This window comes from Anarhichas minor, unplaced genomic scaffold (assembly GCF_050575085.1).
Source record: "Anarhichas minor isolate MPS153535 unplaced genomic scaffold, ASM5057508v1 ptg000002l, whole genome shotgun sequence".
In the NCBI taxonomy this organism is placed as follows: domain Eukaryota; kingdom Metazoa; phylum Chordata; class Actinopteri; order Perciformes; family Anarhichadidae; genus Anarhichas; species Anarhichas minor.
In genome coordinates, this window is record NW_027466448.1 from 5412501 (window position 1) to 5426124 (window position 13624).

General features: G+C 43.1%; 2 protein-coding genes across 2 annotated transcripts in view; both read right to left on the minus strand.

Moving 5' to 3' along the window:
- fbxw5 (F-box and WD repeat domain containing 5) overlaps window positions 1-4942 on the minus strand; it is a 6246-nt gene extending 1304 nt beyond the window's left edge. The window contains exons 1-10 of the mRNA XM_076086705.1: window positions 4807-4942; window positions 3390-3585; window positions 3130-3287; window positions 2724-2907; window positions 2404-2552; window positions 1981-2301; window positions 1703-1886; window positions 1422-1569; window positions 1119-1331; window positions 638-928 (exon numbers count right to left, since the gene is read on the minus strand). Of these exons, the coding sequence (XP_075942820.1) occupies window positions 643-928; window positions 1119-1331; window positions 1422-1569; window positions 1703-1886; window positions 1981-2301; window positions 2404-2552; window positions 2724-2907; window positions 3130-3287; window positions 3390-3576 (1830 nt within the window). The 5' untranslated portion in view covers window positions 3577-3585; window positions 4807-4942 and the 3' untranslated portion in view covers window positions 638-642. The remainder of the gene's footprint in view (window positions 1-637; window positions 929-1118; window positions 1332-1421; window positions 1570-1702; window positions 1887-1980; window positions 2302-2403; window positions 2553-2723; window positions 2908-3129; window positions 3288-3389; window positions 3586-4806) is intronic.
- A 2487-nt stretch (window positions 4943-7429) lies between these two features.
- prdm12a (PR domain containing 12a) lies at window positions 7430-13586 on the minus strand. The gene is made up of 5 exons (XM_076086751.1): window positions 10916-13586; window positions 9298-9488; window positions 9018-9173; window positions 8640-8754; window positions 7430-8506 (listed from the first exon to the last, which is right to left on the minus strand). Exons 1-5 carry the CDS (start codon window positions 11130-11132, stop codon window positions 8073-8075), a joined length of 1113 nt encoding a protein of 370 aa, XP_075942866.1. The 5' UTR covers window positions 11133-13586; the 3' UTR covers window positions 7430-8072.
- Window positions 13587-13624: the final 38 nt, after the last annotated feature.

Genomic DNA, 13624 nt, shown 5'->3' on the forward strand with positions numbered 1-13624 from the left:
CAACGGGATGTAATTAAAAAAACCAAGGCTGACTGTTGTCTTCCCTTTAGGTTTTAAATAGTTTTATAATTATCTGAAACAATGAGTTCTAGGGTGTTTAACTGGACATATCCATTAACAAGAGAATACATTTCTGCAGTAGTTCTCAGTCACAGCACATGACGACCGCGATCGTACGGTTTCCTCTCTGCGGGGCTTCACATACATTTACACAGCGCAGGAGTCCCGACCTGCTCGTACGCAATGATTACAGATAAAAAAACAAAACAAACACGTTTTGGGCGTCCGTCCTGTGCAGCTCTACACTATCTCTACCTGTGAGAACATGTCGAATCACTCCTGTCAACAGCACAACAAGAGACTGTGGGGATGTCTCTCCTTTGCTGGTGCAACAGCTCTCTCTTGTGTCTTAAACGCTGAGTCGCATCCCGCCTCCTGTTAGCTGAAGACACTTAGCGCTGCTGTGTGTGTGTGACACAACACCGTGAGCTCAAGCAAAACCACTGACTTTAACCACACTGTACATATACATGGAGTGTATATATGTATATATATTCACACCACAGAGGAAAAAGATCACACTTCCTCCTCCTCCCCCCCCCCCCCCCCCCCGTCCCACTTCAAGTGTTTTCCCAACCTGACTCATGGTTTTCCATTCACGCTGCTGGCAGCCGTGGAGTTCTTGTTGCGGTTCAGCCAGGACGGCAGAAGGCTGCGGGGCCTCAGCAGCCGGCTGGGGGCCTGCGCCAGGCGGACCATGCGCGGCGAGCGCCACACTTTGATGGTCGAGTCATCGCTGGCAGACAGCAGCAGCTCCTGGTCAGCGGGGCTGAACGCTACCGAGTTCACCACGTCGTCGTGTGCCAGACGTGCCAGACAGATGTTGTAGTGACGGTCCCAGATGTAGCCATGCTTGTCCTCTGCTCCGCTACAGGTGGGAGATTAGAGACGGAAGTCAGCGAGGCCTTCGTGATGTGATTATGTCAACATTACTGTCAAAGCATTTGCTTCAGTCTGTTATTAATATATAGATAGATACTTTAATTAATAGTGAAGGCTGCATAATGTGAAAGCTGCATCTATTCTCCAAAACAATCAGACGGTCTTCGGTCACCCACCTGGCGACAAAGTCTCTGCTGACGTCGAGGAAGATGAAGAAGCACTCATCGTTAGGCGTGAAGGCTCGGTGAGCGCGCAAGCTCCTTCTCTCCTCCCTCAAACTCTTCAGATCGATGACGTGCAGGTCGATCTCCTCGGCAATGGGAGGAGGAGACATGGGGTCAGAGATCACACACCCGGCTGGCCAAGCCCGGCTATTCACATAAAGGTACCTGATGAAGGAAAGGAAAGGAAAGGAGTACATTTATGAATCAATGGCACATGTAATCGGAGAAGTTGAATCTATACATATTTTGAATTACCTGTGGTCTGGAGAAAGGCCCATCCCAATGATGTGTCCATGGATATCAATAACATGGTCTAAGGAATCAAAAAACTCATCTGAACTCCGCTCTTCCCCGAGCACAGGACCACAGGTGGTCATCTGGTCAGGCTTGATCCGCTTAATACCTAGAAAGGGACAAAGACGACCGCATGACACGTCTGACAGCATTGTGTGTGTTTTCTTATGAAAAGTTTCATAAATTCATACATTATATCGGCATATTTTCCCTTTGATGCCGCAGCTTGGAAGCGTTCTTACCTATCTGGTGAGGGGAGTACGTAAGGCTGCCGGTGGTGAAGAGTAAGTAAGTTTTGTCCTCTCCGTCTCCGGGCTCAGAGGGCTCAATGAGGCTGGAGTCAGGGGCCTTCGTGTGGGCTCTGCCCATCACCTTTGCCACGTGGGTCTCAATCGCCAACTCCGTGTGACCTACATTTTTACAACTCTAACAGGAAGGAAGATAAGCACAAAAAAGAGGCCGAATGAAGAACAGTATTAATTGAAAAAAGCATCAAAAGGCCTTGAGTTTTCCAACTCACCTGTATAACGTGCTCCAGGCCTGAGATGGAGGGCTGAGGAAAGCGAGCAGTGGGAAGCCTCGCTTCCTCGCCCCCCACCGCTTCCTCGTCTTCTTCCTCACTGCCGGAGGTTCCCAGGTCGAAGAGGAGGGGCTGGTGCTGCTGCGGCTGCTGCTGCCCTTTCTGCCTCCGGGCCTGGGACTGGGCCTCGTAGTCCAGCAGCAAGTCCGGGTTGTCGTGTCGGCGGCAGTGGGCCACCATCACCGTGCGGATGGTGCTGGCGTTGACGTTCTGGATCTTGAAAAGGCGCTTGACTACGTTGACGTTCTCCGATTCAACATCCTGTCGGAGAAAAGAAAAGGGGGAAGAAGAGGAGAGACATTGAGCGTTGACAATTTTGACCGACGTGACCAAAGAGGCTTCAGCTGCTGCGCTGGGTCTCACCTGGAAGGCTTTGTTGAGCCAGAGCACAGAGCAGGACGTCATGTTGCCGATCCAATGCAGGTTCCCAGAGATCAGGTGGGACTCATTCAGCCAGCAGCCAAACACATCGTACGGCTTGTTCCTCACACGCGACAACAGCGTGTAATTGTCTGCAGCGTGTTAAGAAAAGAGGGGAATGGAAGAGTTTGAAACACACACTCACTCTTATTTAGGGAAAGATATGTACGCATGTGAAAATAACTTCAACAAGTTGAAACATCAACCGGAAACTACACATGATAGATATTTTTTTTTAACTGTGGGATTTTCTTGGTTCCTACCCAGACTGATGACAGCGATTTCCCCAGACGAGGAGTTGTGTGGGCCCATGTAGACACCAGACACAAGCAGCAGGGTGTCGTCAGCGTTGAACTGGGAGAACTGGGTGTAGCCCCAGTTAAACTGACGCATGCTGGAGCTGTGCACCATCGCGATATTACCGTCTAGCCGCTCCGTGTCCCACAGCTGCAACACAGGAAGCCAGAGGACAGGTTAGGAACAGTGATAATCATAAACCTGCTATGAAGCAAAGTGAGTTAACCATTTATGAGTGTTCAAATTACAAAGAAAAGCCCTACGACAGTTAATACGTAACTAAAACGATAAACACAATCACTTTTCACGCTGGCAGAAAGTAAGAAAAAAGATCCGGGATGAAAGTAACCGCAATGATCTTTTAATCCCGACCTTGACGGTGCAGTCTTTGGAGCAGGAGGAGAAGCGGTGACCCCTGTGAGAGAAAGCCAGGTGGAGGACCTGGTCAGTGTGCTCTCTCAGCGTCTGCACCTCCACACAGGGGATACAGTCGAACAGGCGCCTGAACTCCCTGTACCATGACACCGCCGCTGCACAAAGGAAGAATCCGGTTATTTAAACCTGAAACTGGCCTCTTAATGTCTACACTCAAAGCCGTTTTTAAATCTTCCGTGAGACAAAAGATGGTTTACCTGGGTGTCGGGGTACAGAACGTGGGATGCGGTAGTAGCTGTAGAACAGCTTCCGCCAAAGGAACTCATCTCTGGAGACAGCCAGCCACTGTCTGCAGGTCAGACATGCTCTGAGCACGGCATCATGGGGCAGATGCAGGAAGATCTCCAACACCAGGCTATCCGGCAGAACTGGGCCACACTCCATCCTAACATCCTGTGTACACCACAAGTACACGGAGGGGATGTGATGTGAAAGCAACTTCAACCCACACACATGCAGTTTCCCCTCGAGTAGCTTTCTTCCATCTTGTTACATTGAAGCAATATGGTGTAAAAAGTCAAAACGTGTTTTTAATGGCTGCAAAATACACCATGCATGTGCAGAATTGTTTACACATATTTGATATATAAATCGCCGCTCAGAGTACAAAAACATTGCAAACCCTCAAGGCTTAATTCCAAGCAGCAGAGGATGATCACTACATGCCAGCTATAAAATCCAACAGTACATATTAGGGATGCAATTGTCTTAATTAATCTGTAAAAAAATAGAAAACGCTAATAGAAAGATGACATTCTAACTAATAATATACATTATAAATTAGAAGAATAAACACTACAATCATTATTATTATTTTGGCCTCTGCATCCATAAATAACTTCCAACCTTTTAAGGGAATTCGAGCCCGACACTGGTGTGTTTCAATGCATAGACATCACTGAGCTGTGTTCACGCGTACAGGCTGTCAGAGCAGCTCATTAAAGCTTTCATCTTTAAGTTTGACAAGCACTCATAATGGCTCCTCAGACACTTATTTTCTTCATAAGGAAAGGACAATTTAAAGGAGGGTTTGTGTGGTATATGTACAAAATCATATAGTTGCTGGTGGAATAGAGCCATGTAAACGTGGCGTTTCCTCAATTACAAGCTATGAACATTAGTAGAATTAATGCAAACAACACTTTATGAATAAATAATCAGTACCCTCGTCTAATTCAATAAGATAATGCAGCTCTTCTCTGAAGAACCAATCGGTCGAGTGAAGATGACCTAACATGGACATTTGTGTCGCTGTGCATAAACAGTTAAAACTCACAAGTTCCTGTGTTTACACTGAAAGCAGACTCCCCAGCCTTCCTGATTACATGTGACACGATACACAGCTCGTAATCTGATGGCTAGTTTGTGTTTTTTAAAGCAAAATCAGTTAAGAGCTTAATTTCAAGCTATGCTAGCAGAAATGTCTATCACGCTAACGTTAAGCTAGCTAACTTGTTAACGAGCCAGCTAGCGGTTAGCTGACGTTTGCTTTCAACTTTTAGCTACAACGTTTACTTCCGACAACAAGAGGTTACGTTTATAAACTAGTGCTTTCGTTGTAGGTGTTAATCAGCTTGGCTCAGTTAACACCTGTTGACATAAACTGTGACCCACCTGCTGGATCAAAGTATGTTGGAGAGAAAAACCAAGCGGCTAGCTAGCGCTGAAGGCTAGCCACAGAAAAACATGACAACAATCCTGCAGCAGCGGTGAGTCGTCAAGACTGAACTAACAGATCACAGCATCATCGATGAAGCGAGACCAACTCAATCTATTCCGTGTTAGAGATGCATTTTCCTCTTGATTATGATCAAACCATCTCGTGGTGGCCTAATAGCCACAATACATGCAATTTTTTTCATTTATAGAAATTATCACGAGTCTGATTTTGATTTTTCTTGTATTTTTTATAAAATATATATTTTATCTATTATTATTTTTGTATCATTTCAACATGTCACTATATTTCTCTAATGAAATAGACTTTGTACCTTGACTGGAGTTGTTATTGCAACTAAATGTTCATGATTTTGATTATCTTGATTTATGTGTACAGATTGTATGAAAAGATGACTCATGAATGTGTACATTATCTCAGTTACTGTCTTTGCTCACCGTTTTCATGTCTTTGAATTAAACATGCAAAGGAAACATTGAGGAAAACACATAACAGTAATTCTATACTTCCTGTATCAGTGTGGTGGCCCTTAGTTCGCTGACATCAGTCAGTGAGTAGAGTCTTTGTAACAGAATTAACGCTCATTGGATCACATGGGAACAGATTACTAACTCATAAAGAAAACATTATACTGGATCTATGCTGTGACTAATATTCTCTGGTATGTATTCAAACTTTTTCATACAATTTTATAGCAAGTTTCTTTAGGCAATTTGTGCAAAAAGGTTTTATTAACTAGATGTTATTATTATGAATGACATCTTTACCTGATAAACAGCCTTATTCTTTTCACTGTGATGAGAAACACATTTTAATCAAACTATTGACTTATAATAGTAAAATGCAGAGTAGGATTGTGTACAAAATGGAACGGGTTAAACCTGATAGGGGTGGCATCAGATTACCTACCACAACATTATCCCAGCAGCAGTGTTGCTGATACTACAAACAGATAATATAAATAATATAGTCTGTTTCTTCCTTCCTTTAGCTCTGCACAATGCTGTCGTGTGGATAGCTTCTTGCTGTGGCTCCTCAAAGGACAGGAAAGGACAATACCAGTGTAAAGGTGCTCCCTGTTGGGTGAAATGGAACCATTTCGAAATGATGATCTGTGTAGATCTGATGGCTAAAGTATCTTTTTTTCGTCAAGGTACAGGGCAGGAAGTGTGGACAGTCTCTAGTGATGAAACAACATCCAGTAAAAATCCTCCCTAATTCCTCTGGACAGGAGATATGCCCACATCTCCCCTCCACTTTATTTATTTCTGAAGTTCATTAACTTGCAATATGTTGCTCTGTACTTGTTATAATGATGACTTGTCTGAAAACTCCTTGTTTGGAAGTTGGACAATGTCTGACAGCAGACAAGCGCAGCAGTGGCTCAGACGTGGCTTACATCTCCTGTGTACCAATAATGTATATGGTGTAAATGCAATGTGGTCAACACAGCAAGTTAATCCAATAAATTCAATAAATGGCTATTAACATCATAATAATATAATCTGTCATTTAAGTGTCCTTCCCCTGTTTCTCCAGGAGAGGCCCACCTTTCTCTAATGAGATTCTCTTTCTCTTCTGGGTATTTGGCGCCATCGTGTGGAAGACTAAACAACTGCAATTACCTGCAGATTAAAGATAAACAGAAAACTGATTTATTTATTACCCACTTACAATTTAGTAGGCATTAAGTGTATACGATTAAAACACATTTTCAAAAATTCCACCTCTTTGATGAAGACAACTTTATTGTCCACAAAGGTGAAAAATGATCTTTCCCCCCATCTGGCAATTCATCAAAACATCAAAACATAGACCCACACACATCACATAACAAGAATACTGACAGTATGGAAACTCAAATTAATAGACAACATTTCAGAAAAGCAAAACAAAAGATTCAAATTGAGTCTCTGAGAACTAAGCAAGCCAAAACTCTGAACAAGTTGCCAGTCTATCACAGGGCTGACACACACATATATATATAAAGCACATTTACATCTTCGGCACTGAGCCAATGGGCTGTTTACCTGTCCAGTGTTTGACCCCCACCACCTGTGCTTTACCCTGCCTGCTTGACTTATGAGTCGTCTACTGGGAAAGTCAAAATCCAACATGCACAGGACAGTCAGTTTAGAAAATGGAAGGAAGGTTTATTTAAAGAGCAAAATAAATAATGAAACTTTCTTTCTGTATTTCACTTCACAAAACTGACACTTTACTGGTGTGATAAACAAAAACAAACCTTGAGATTATTTGAAGAACCTTAGCAAAGTGTTTGTTTCTTATTATTTCTTAAGAACAGAAGTGCTTAAGTTGTGGCATCATTCCTATTTTTATTTCGAACTTAGTATTTCATCTCTGAAAAAAAATACAGCAATGTCTTTATTTGATTAGGAGTGCAGTTAAGTAAACTAGTCTTTATAACATGTTATGATATGATGTGTGATAATATATATATGGCGTATATGCTCAGTGTTTATGCCCGCTGGCAACCTGTAAAGCAGCAGCATGTGTTTTTTGATGGGTGACTTCTGAGAATAATTACCATCATTTGTTATATCTTATCATATTTATTTAGAATAGAAGAAAGCACAAATGTATTTACATTCACATGTATAGTATAGCAATACAATACAATTTTACATTTACACAACAGTATAGTATACAGTCTGTGCAAGATTAAAGTGACAATTTCAGTTTACAGTGAGGATGCAGCTGAAACAATGTACACTGGTGGCCACGCCCCTTAGTGTCCACTTACTCGACAAATATCTGACTGTTTTCACCTGAGCTGGTGAGGATGTGATGCAAAATAATCACAGTTTAAAAATGTAGAAAATATCGGGGGGGGTTTTATCCCACATTTGTAGTGATGTATGACACAGGTTTAAAGATTACACGAGAATAGCAAACTTTTTTTGTAAAATCTTCAGAGTTGTTTTTCAGCACATTTCAGCTTTCCAAAGACAAACATTAAAACATCTTTCTGCTGGAATTCTGATCGCATGATAGCCAAAAAATACAAGCAATACAAATAAGGCAACATATTCAAAAGTCTGTGAGATGCTTTGCTATCACATCAACTCCTGTATTCCCTTAGTGGAGGCCTGTCCCATCAGGATCTCCTTTACTTCTCCCCTACAGCTGTAACCTAAAGTGCAATGTTGTTCTGCGTGACTGTCCCTCCGTCTGCCTGTCATCATAGCACCATGGTGGAGATGTGGTGCACCAGGGGCATCTGGTGCTGGTGGGGCATGGCCGTCATCTGTGGGGGAGGAGGGGACACTCTGGATAGCATTTCGGCGGCGTGCGCCGCGGGTTTGTGCCGCGCGCTCTTCTGGTGCGCCCTCAGGCCCGCCAGCTGGGAGTAGGCGCTCTGACAGACGTGACACTTGTAGGGCCGCTCCCCGGTGTGCAGGCGGACGTGGTTTCGGAGCGTGGACGACTGGCTGAAGCGGCGGTTGCAGAAGCGGCAGACGAAGGGCTTGTCCAGGGTGTGGATGCGCATGTGGGAGCGCAGGTTGCTGCGGGAGTTGAAGCCGCGGTGGCAGATGACGCAGCGCATCCGACTGGCTGTGGTTGTGCAGGCGGGTGGGGAGCAAGAGGAAGGGCCCTCACAGGAGTGAGAGTCCTCTGGTAGAGGGAATAAAAAGGGACGGAGATGAGATTACGTTTGTCTCAGATGTGTGCTGCTGCTCAGATTTATAGTTTTATAGTTTTAAAATTACGTAGTTTATCTAAAAAAGCTAAATTATAGGCTACTCACCATTCCTAGTTTTCTTCAGTTGTTCTTCATCTATTCCCGGAACTCCGGGGATTCCCAGGAACGTGTTCTGAGTGTTTCCATACCAGACAAGAAGTTCCTGGTCTGGCGGGATAGTCTGAAGAAAGAGGGCACACGTCAGCTAATCAGCTTGTGTCTTTGATTTGCTGCTGGTGCAACATGACAATTCCGAATTCCAGAAATCACATATTCAATTATCCCTTTGACCAGCAGACGGCGCTGCTCTAAAGGGCATTTACATTGTTGTTGGTCGTCAATAAAATCCCATAAAGCCACTGACTGCACCAGTCAATGTTTCCAGACATACAGCGTTATTCTCACAAGATAGTGCAGAGAAACAAACTAAAGTTACTGTTTTACCTCCGACGCCTTGTAGAATATGCTGCTGCCGATCTGCACCACCTCCAGGTTCTGCTCTTGTTCATTCCGGGCGCACTTTATGTAAGTCATCCAGCTGCGTTGGTCCTCCTGGCTGGCATCGATGAAGTAGCGCACCGTGCCGTCGTCATTGAACACCTGAGCGCACACAAACAGCGAGGAAGTTATAAAACATTTGTCACACATCGTGTCACAATCATCATGCCCTGCAAGCTGAATGAATGAACTCGAGACTCCATCAGAAACTAAAGTCTCAGCTCACCTCCCACATGAGGTTGTTGTTCTTGAGCAGGTCCACGTGTTCCGGGGACAGGACTCTCCCTGTGAAAGGGCCCATCTCAGTTCCTGCTTTGATCCAGGTCTTCGAGAAGATGCCCAGACCTTCTCCGGGGATCGAGCTCTGAGCGATGATCACTTCACTGGGCAGCACCAGGCTGGACAGCTTCTGCACCTCTACAGACATAAATAAGAAACGTGAGTTAAATGAAAGCTATAGATTGTGCATTGACAAATGTGCACGAGTAAAACTGCACAAAAAAATGTAATTCCAATAAAGCGCACAGACTAATGTAAATTCTGGGTAGATGCCAAAGCGCCTCATGAAACAGGAGTGCTGGAAAAGTCCTGAAAGCAGCTAATGGACTGGATCTTATTTTAGTCACGAAATATTAAGCTACACCTTATCCTCCGTTTAATTCGATTATCTGGTTGAATTGAACGTTTTTGTTGCGCAGAGAAACCCCCTCGGAAAGCATTTTTATCCGCACCAGAAAGGGGAAAAAGAAAAAAAAATCGTGCGTTTCTTTAATGTCAAAATCAAAGATTTTAGGCTTCGAAAAAAGCCGGGCCGAATAGGGGTTAAATGGTCCTCTATTGCCCAGGGTCCAGCAATTTGTCATGCTTCAGATGTGATATTCATTAAAGTTTACTGGAAAAGAAACGGCTAATTCCAAATTCATTATCCTTTTAAGAACTTTGTAGCAATAAATTTGCGCTGAATGAAACGAGGACTTGTTAAAAAGACTCAGGAATTTCTGCAACAAAAAAATGGAAAGGCGATTAGATGGTTGACATGCAATGAATAGCATTAGATTTACCCTTCACGGTGCATTATGCGAGGAACAGCAAATCTTTTAAGGGGAGAGAAAGAGAAAAGCTCCGGAGCCCCATAGCTGCCAAGAGAGGAAAAGAGACTGTCCGGAGATTGATGAATGCGGGATAAAAACCCGGGACGTCTCAAAGAAAGGGAACCTTTCTCTCCTCGAGGTTTAAGTGGAAACTTTCCCAGGTCAAGCACAAAGTTAACCAAATGAATTTAATGCCCTGCGTCTTTCAATCAGCGGCAGCTACACGCCTAACAAGCCTCTAAACGCGAGGTCTCAAAGCTCTGAAAGGGTTAACGCGTTAAATGGGTCGAAATAAAAGCGGCATAAGAGGGAAAATGTAGAAAACTGCAACAAGTTGGTGAGAGAAACTTTGGGAAATAAATGTTTGAGATGGACAGTGGATTTTTTTTTTTTTAAATAGTTTCTTGCGCAGGACGTGGGGTCTTCTTGAAATAAGGATAGATGAGGTTATATTATTTGGACAAAATGCCCAAATTTGTATGTCAGCGAAAAAATACAAAAATATCCTGGTGGATTTCTGTGATACACATTTGTAGAAAATCTCATACAATCTAAACTAAACACATTATTTAGAAGAAACAAATATATAGGCTTCATTAAAACTGTAATTAAATAAAGCTTTTTATTTCAAGAAAAAAAAACCATTTAACTTAATATATACTTAACATTAGGCTACAAACTTCCAAACTTGCACAGCAAAAATGATAAAAACAATCGGGATTGAAATGAAATAAAAGCAGCATGTCAGCCTACCTCCGACGAAGGACTGCGCCAGCACCTCGGCGGTGAAGGCGGTCTTGGGGCTGCCGCTCTGCCGCTCCTCCGCCAGGTGTTCGCCCAGCACGTTCCTCCACCTGCCGTACAAGAAGCTGTGCAGGATGTCCGAGGTGATCACGTCTGACAGCGAGCGGCTCGGACACTTAAATCCAGACTTGAGAGCCAAAGAGTCGGCGGGTAGCACGGAGCCCATGTTGCAAATTAAAAAAAAGAAGAAGAACCCTCTGAAGTGACAATAGCGGTGCGGCTGCAAGCGGTACAAGCGATACAACAACAAAAAAGAAAGAAGAAGAAGAAGAAGAAGCAGAGCTGCTCCTCAGTGCGTCCTTCTGCTCCAAACGGTCTGTGCGTAAAGGTGCCCTGCCTGGCTGTGAGGGTCTCTTTATATAAGTGGCTAGTGTGACCCCTGTCTAATTACTCATTAATGACACACCCCTCACCGCGAGGACCTGCCCGCTGCACCGCAACACACCAGCGGAGACATTAAAAAAAAAAAACACCAGCAGAGAGAATAAGGGAACAATTGTGGCCAAAACTTTATTTTACTAATTATCGGCACTTAAAGCTGAAATTCAAATTAAAGCAATATTTTTGTGCAAAGCTGCAAATGCATGCTGATTGGCTAAACTGTCGATAAATATATGTAATATGATGAAATTATGAAAATGTAACGTGCTTTAAAAGCTTTAAGAATGTTGTAAAAATAGATTATAGTAAACATAATTAACAGGATGCACGCTGTAGCATAAAATTAAACTATTGCACTTTGTTTAAAAACCATGTACGCATTATAACTAATAACCAGGTTTCAAAATGTAAAAGAATAATAAAATAAAGAACATTTTGTGGAAGTTTAAGTGATAAAGTGAGTTTTTATGTGCACAAGTGGGTCATTGAGTCTGGGAGTTGCTCGCCCATTTTTTTCTCATGCATTTGTTATTCATGTGGTGGTAATAATAATTTTTTTGTGAGGAGTTAGCGCGGGAATAACAAGAATGGAAACAATCTCGACGTGGAGTTTTTTTTTCTTACAGCATTGTTCGCATGCAAAAAATGCAAAGCTGCTTTGACGTGGTTCACTTTTTCAAGCCCTTGTTGAGGTAAGCGGTTTAATATTCATGGCTGTTCGGAGCCCCCTCGGTATTGTGACAACGTTTAGATGAGTATATACGGCCCTTTTCTTCTCTATAGTCACAGTCCACTGTGTTTTTTCCTCTCTTGCCTATTTTTCGGGCTTGATGGACTGGGGCTAAATGGGCAGTTTTCCTTCTTTTCCAGCAGAGAGGACATCTTTATTCCATCCCCGGCTCACAGGTTTCCCATTCAGCTCTCCTCCAAGTAATGTCAGGGCCCTGAAAAGTGCTGCAAATCAATCTTTCATGGTGTTTTGAGGGCAATTTGACATCCATGCACTCCTCTTTTCACTCCAACAACTACAAGGGGATTGTCCGAAAAATGGGCAAGTTGTGCTCTCTCTTTCTTTCTTTCTTTCTTTCTCTCTCTGGACGAATATGGATTATGGCAATGTAATGAGAAAGAAGATATGGCAACTAAATACAATAGCGGAGTTTTTTTTTTTAACTGAGGAGATAGTGAAAAGGCAAGGTGAGTGACAGGGCACGAAAAAAGATTACTGTGAAACAGCTGCTTTTTATGAGCGGGCCCCTCCTACATTTGTCTCCTTTTCCCAGATGAAATTTCTCTGCTCTTTCAATGGGATTCTTTCTCATCTAGATTGATTTACATTTATAGCATTCATCGCACAAATCCGAGGTAAATGGCGGAGGACAGGGGGTGGGGCCGCTTCTTTATTAAAGAGGAATTAAATGAATTGAATTGGGGTAACGCATGGATTTGATTTGCTTATTTATGCATTAACCTATGGCATTATCCGGAGCTAGTAAAGCCGCGGGCATGTCAGCAATAGCAAATCATCCTGCTTAGCTGTTCCATTGTAAAACAATTTAAGCTATTATTCTGTCCATTTAAAGCTTATCAATTTAATGTGGATGATTGACAATTATTGCACAAAGAATGCGGTAATTGTTTTATTTCAAAGAGCTGGTGGGAAACCTATCAAAGAAAAGCGTTTGTTTGCGGATAAATAGCGGAGTTTAACGCCAATCAGGGGAAAAGAAAACGTGGGGAGAAAGGACTCGGTCATGTCAAAGTAATCCATGTGAACGTTTAAACTTTAATGACAAAATAACTTAAAGTAAAAGACGCATTTATAAATAAAATGAGAATAAAAATAATTTGTCCTTCTAAAATAATAATCCACAATAAAACACATGTGGCTAAAAATCCTAGTCACATTATGAATCAGTAACTCAGACACACACGCACGCGCGTACACACACACCTCTGCAAACTGCAGTCATCCAACCAGCTGGGGGGAAAGAGTGCAGAGTCTCTGGGGATCCTCCGCAGGGTCATTAAAAACAGATTAAGGTAGCTGCCACAGTATGGAGGAGACTGAAGATCGGCTCATCTGTTGCAAAGGTGAGAGAGGTGGTGGTGGAAGTCCCCCCCCCCTAAAATAGCGTTTTCTCCACCCTCCCTTGTTGGACAGCGCATGGGGGAGTCAGGACACCTGCTTGATGTGGAGGAGTCGTTTACCTAAATTTACACAGCGAGGAGAGCGGGGTTTTAAATTGTGTAGCCGAAAATATTGAATTGGAAAAG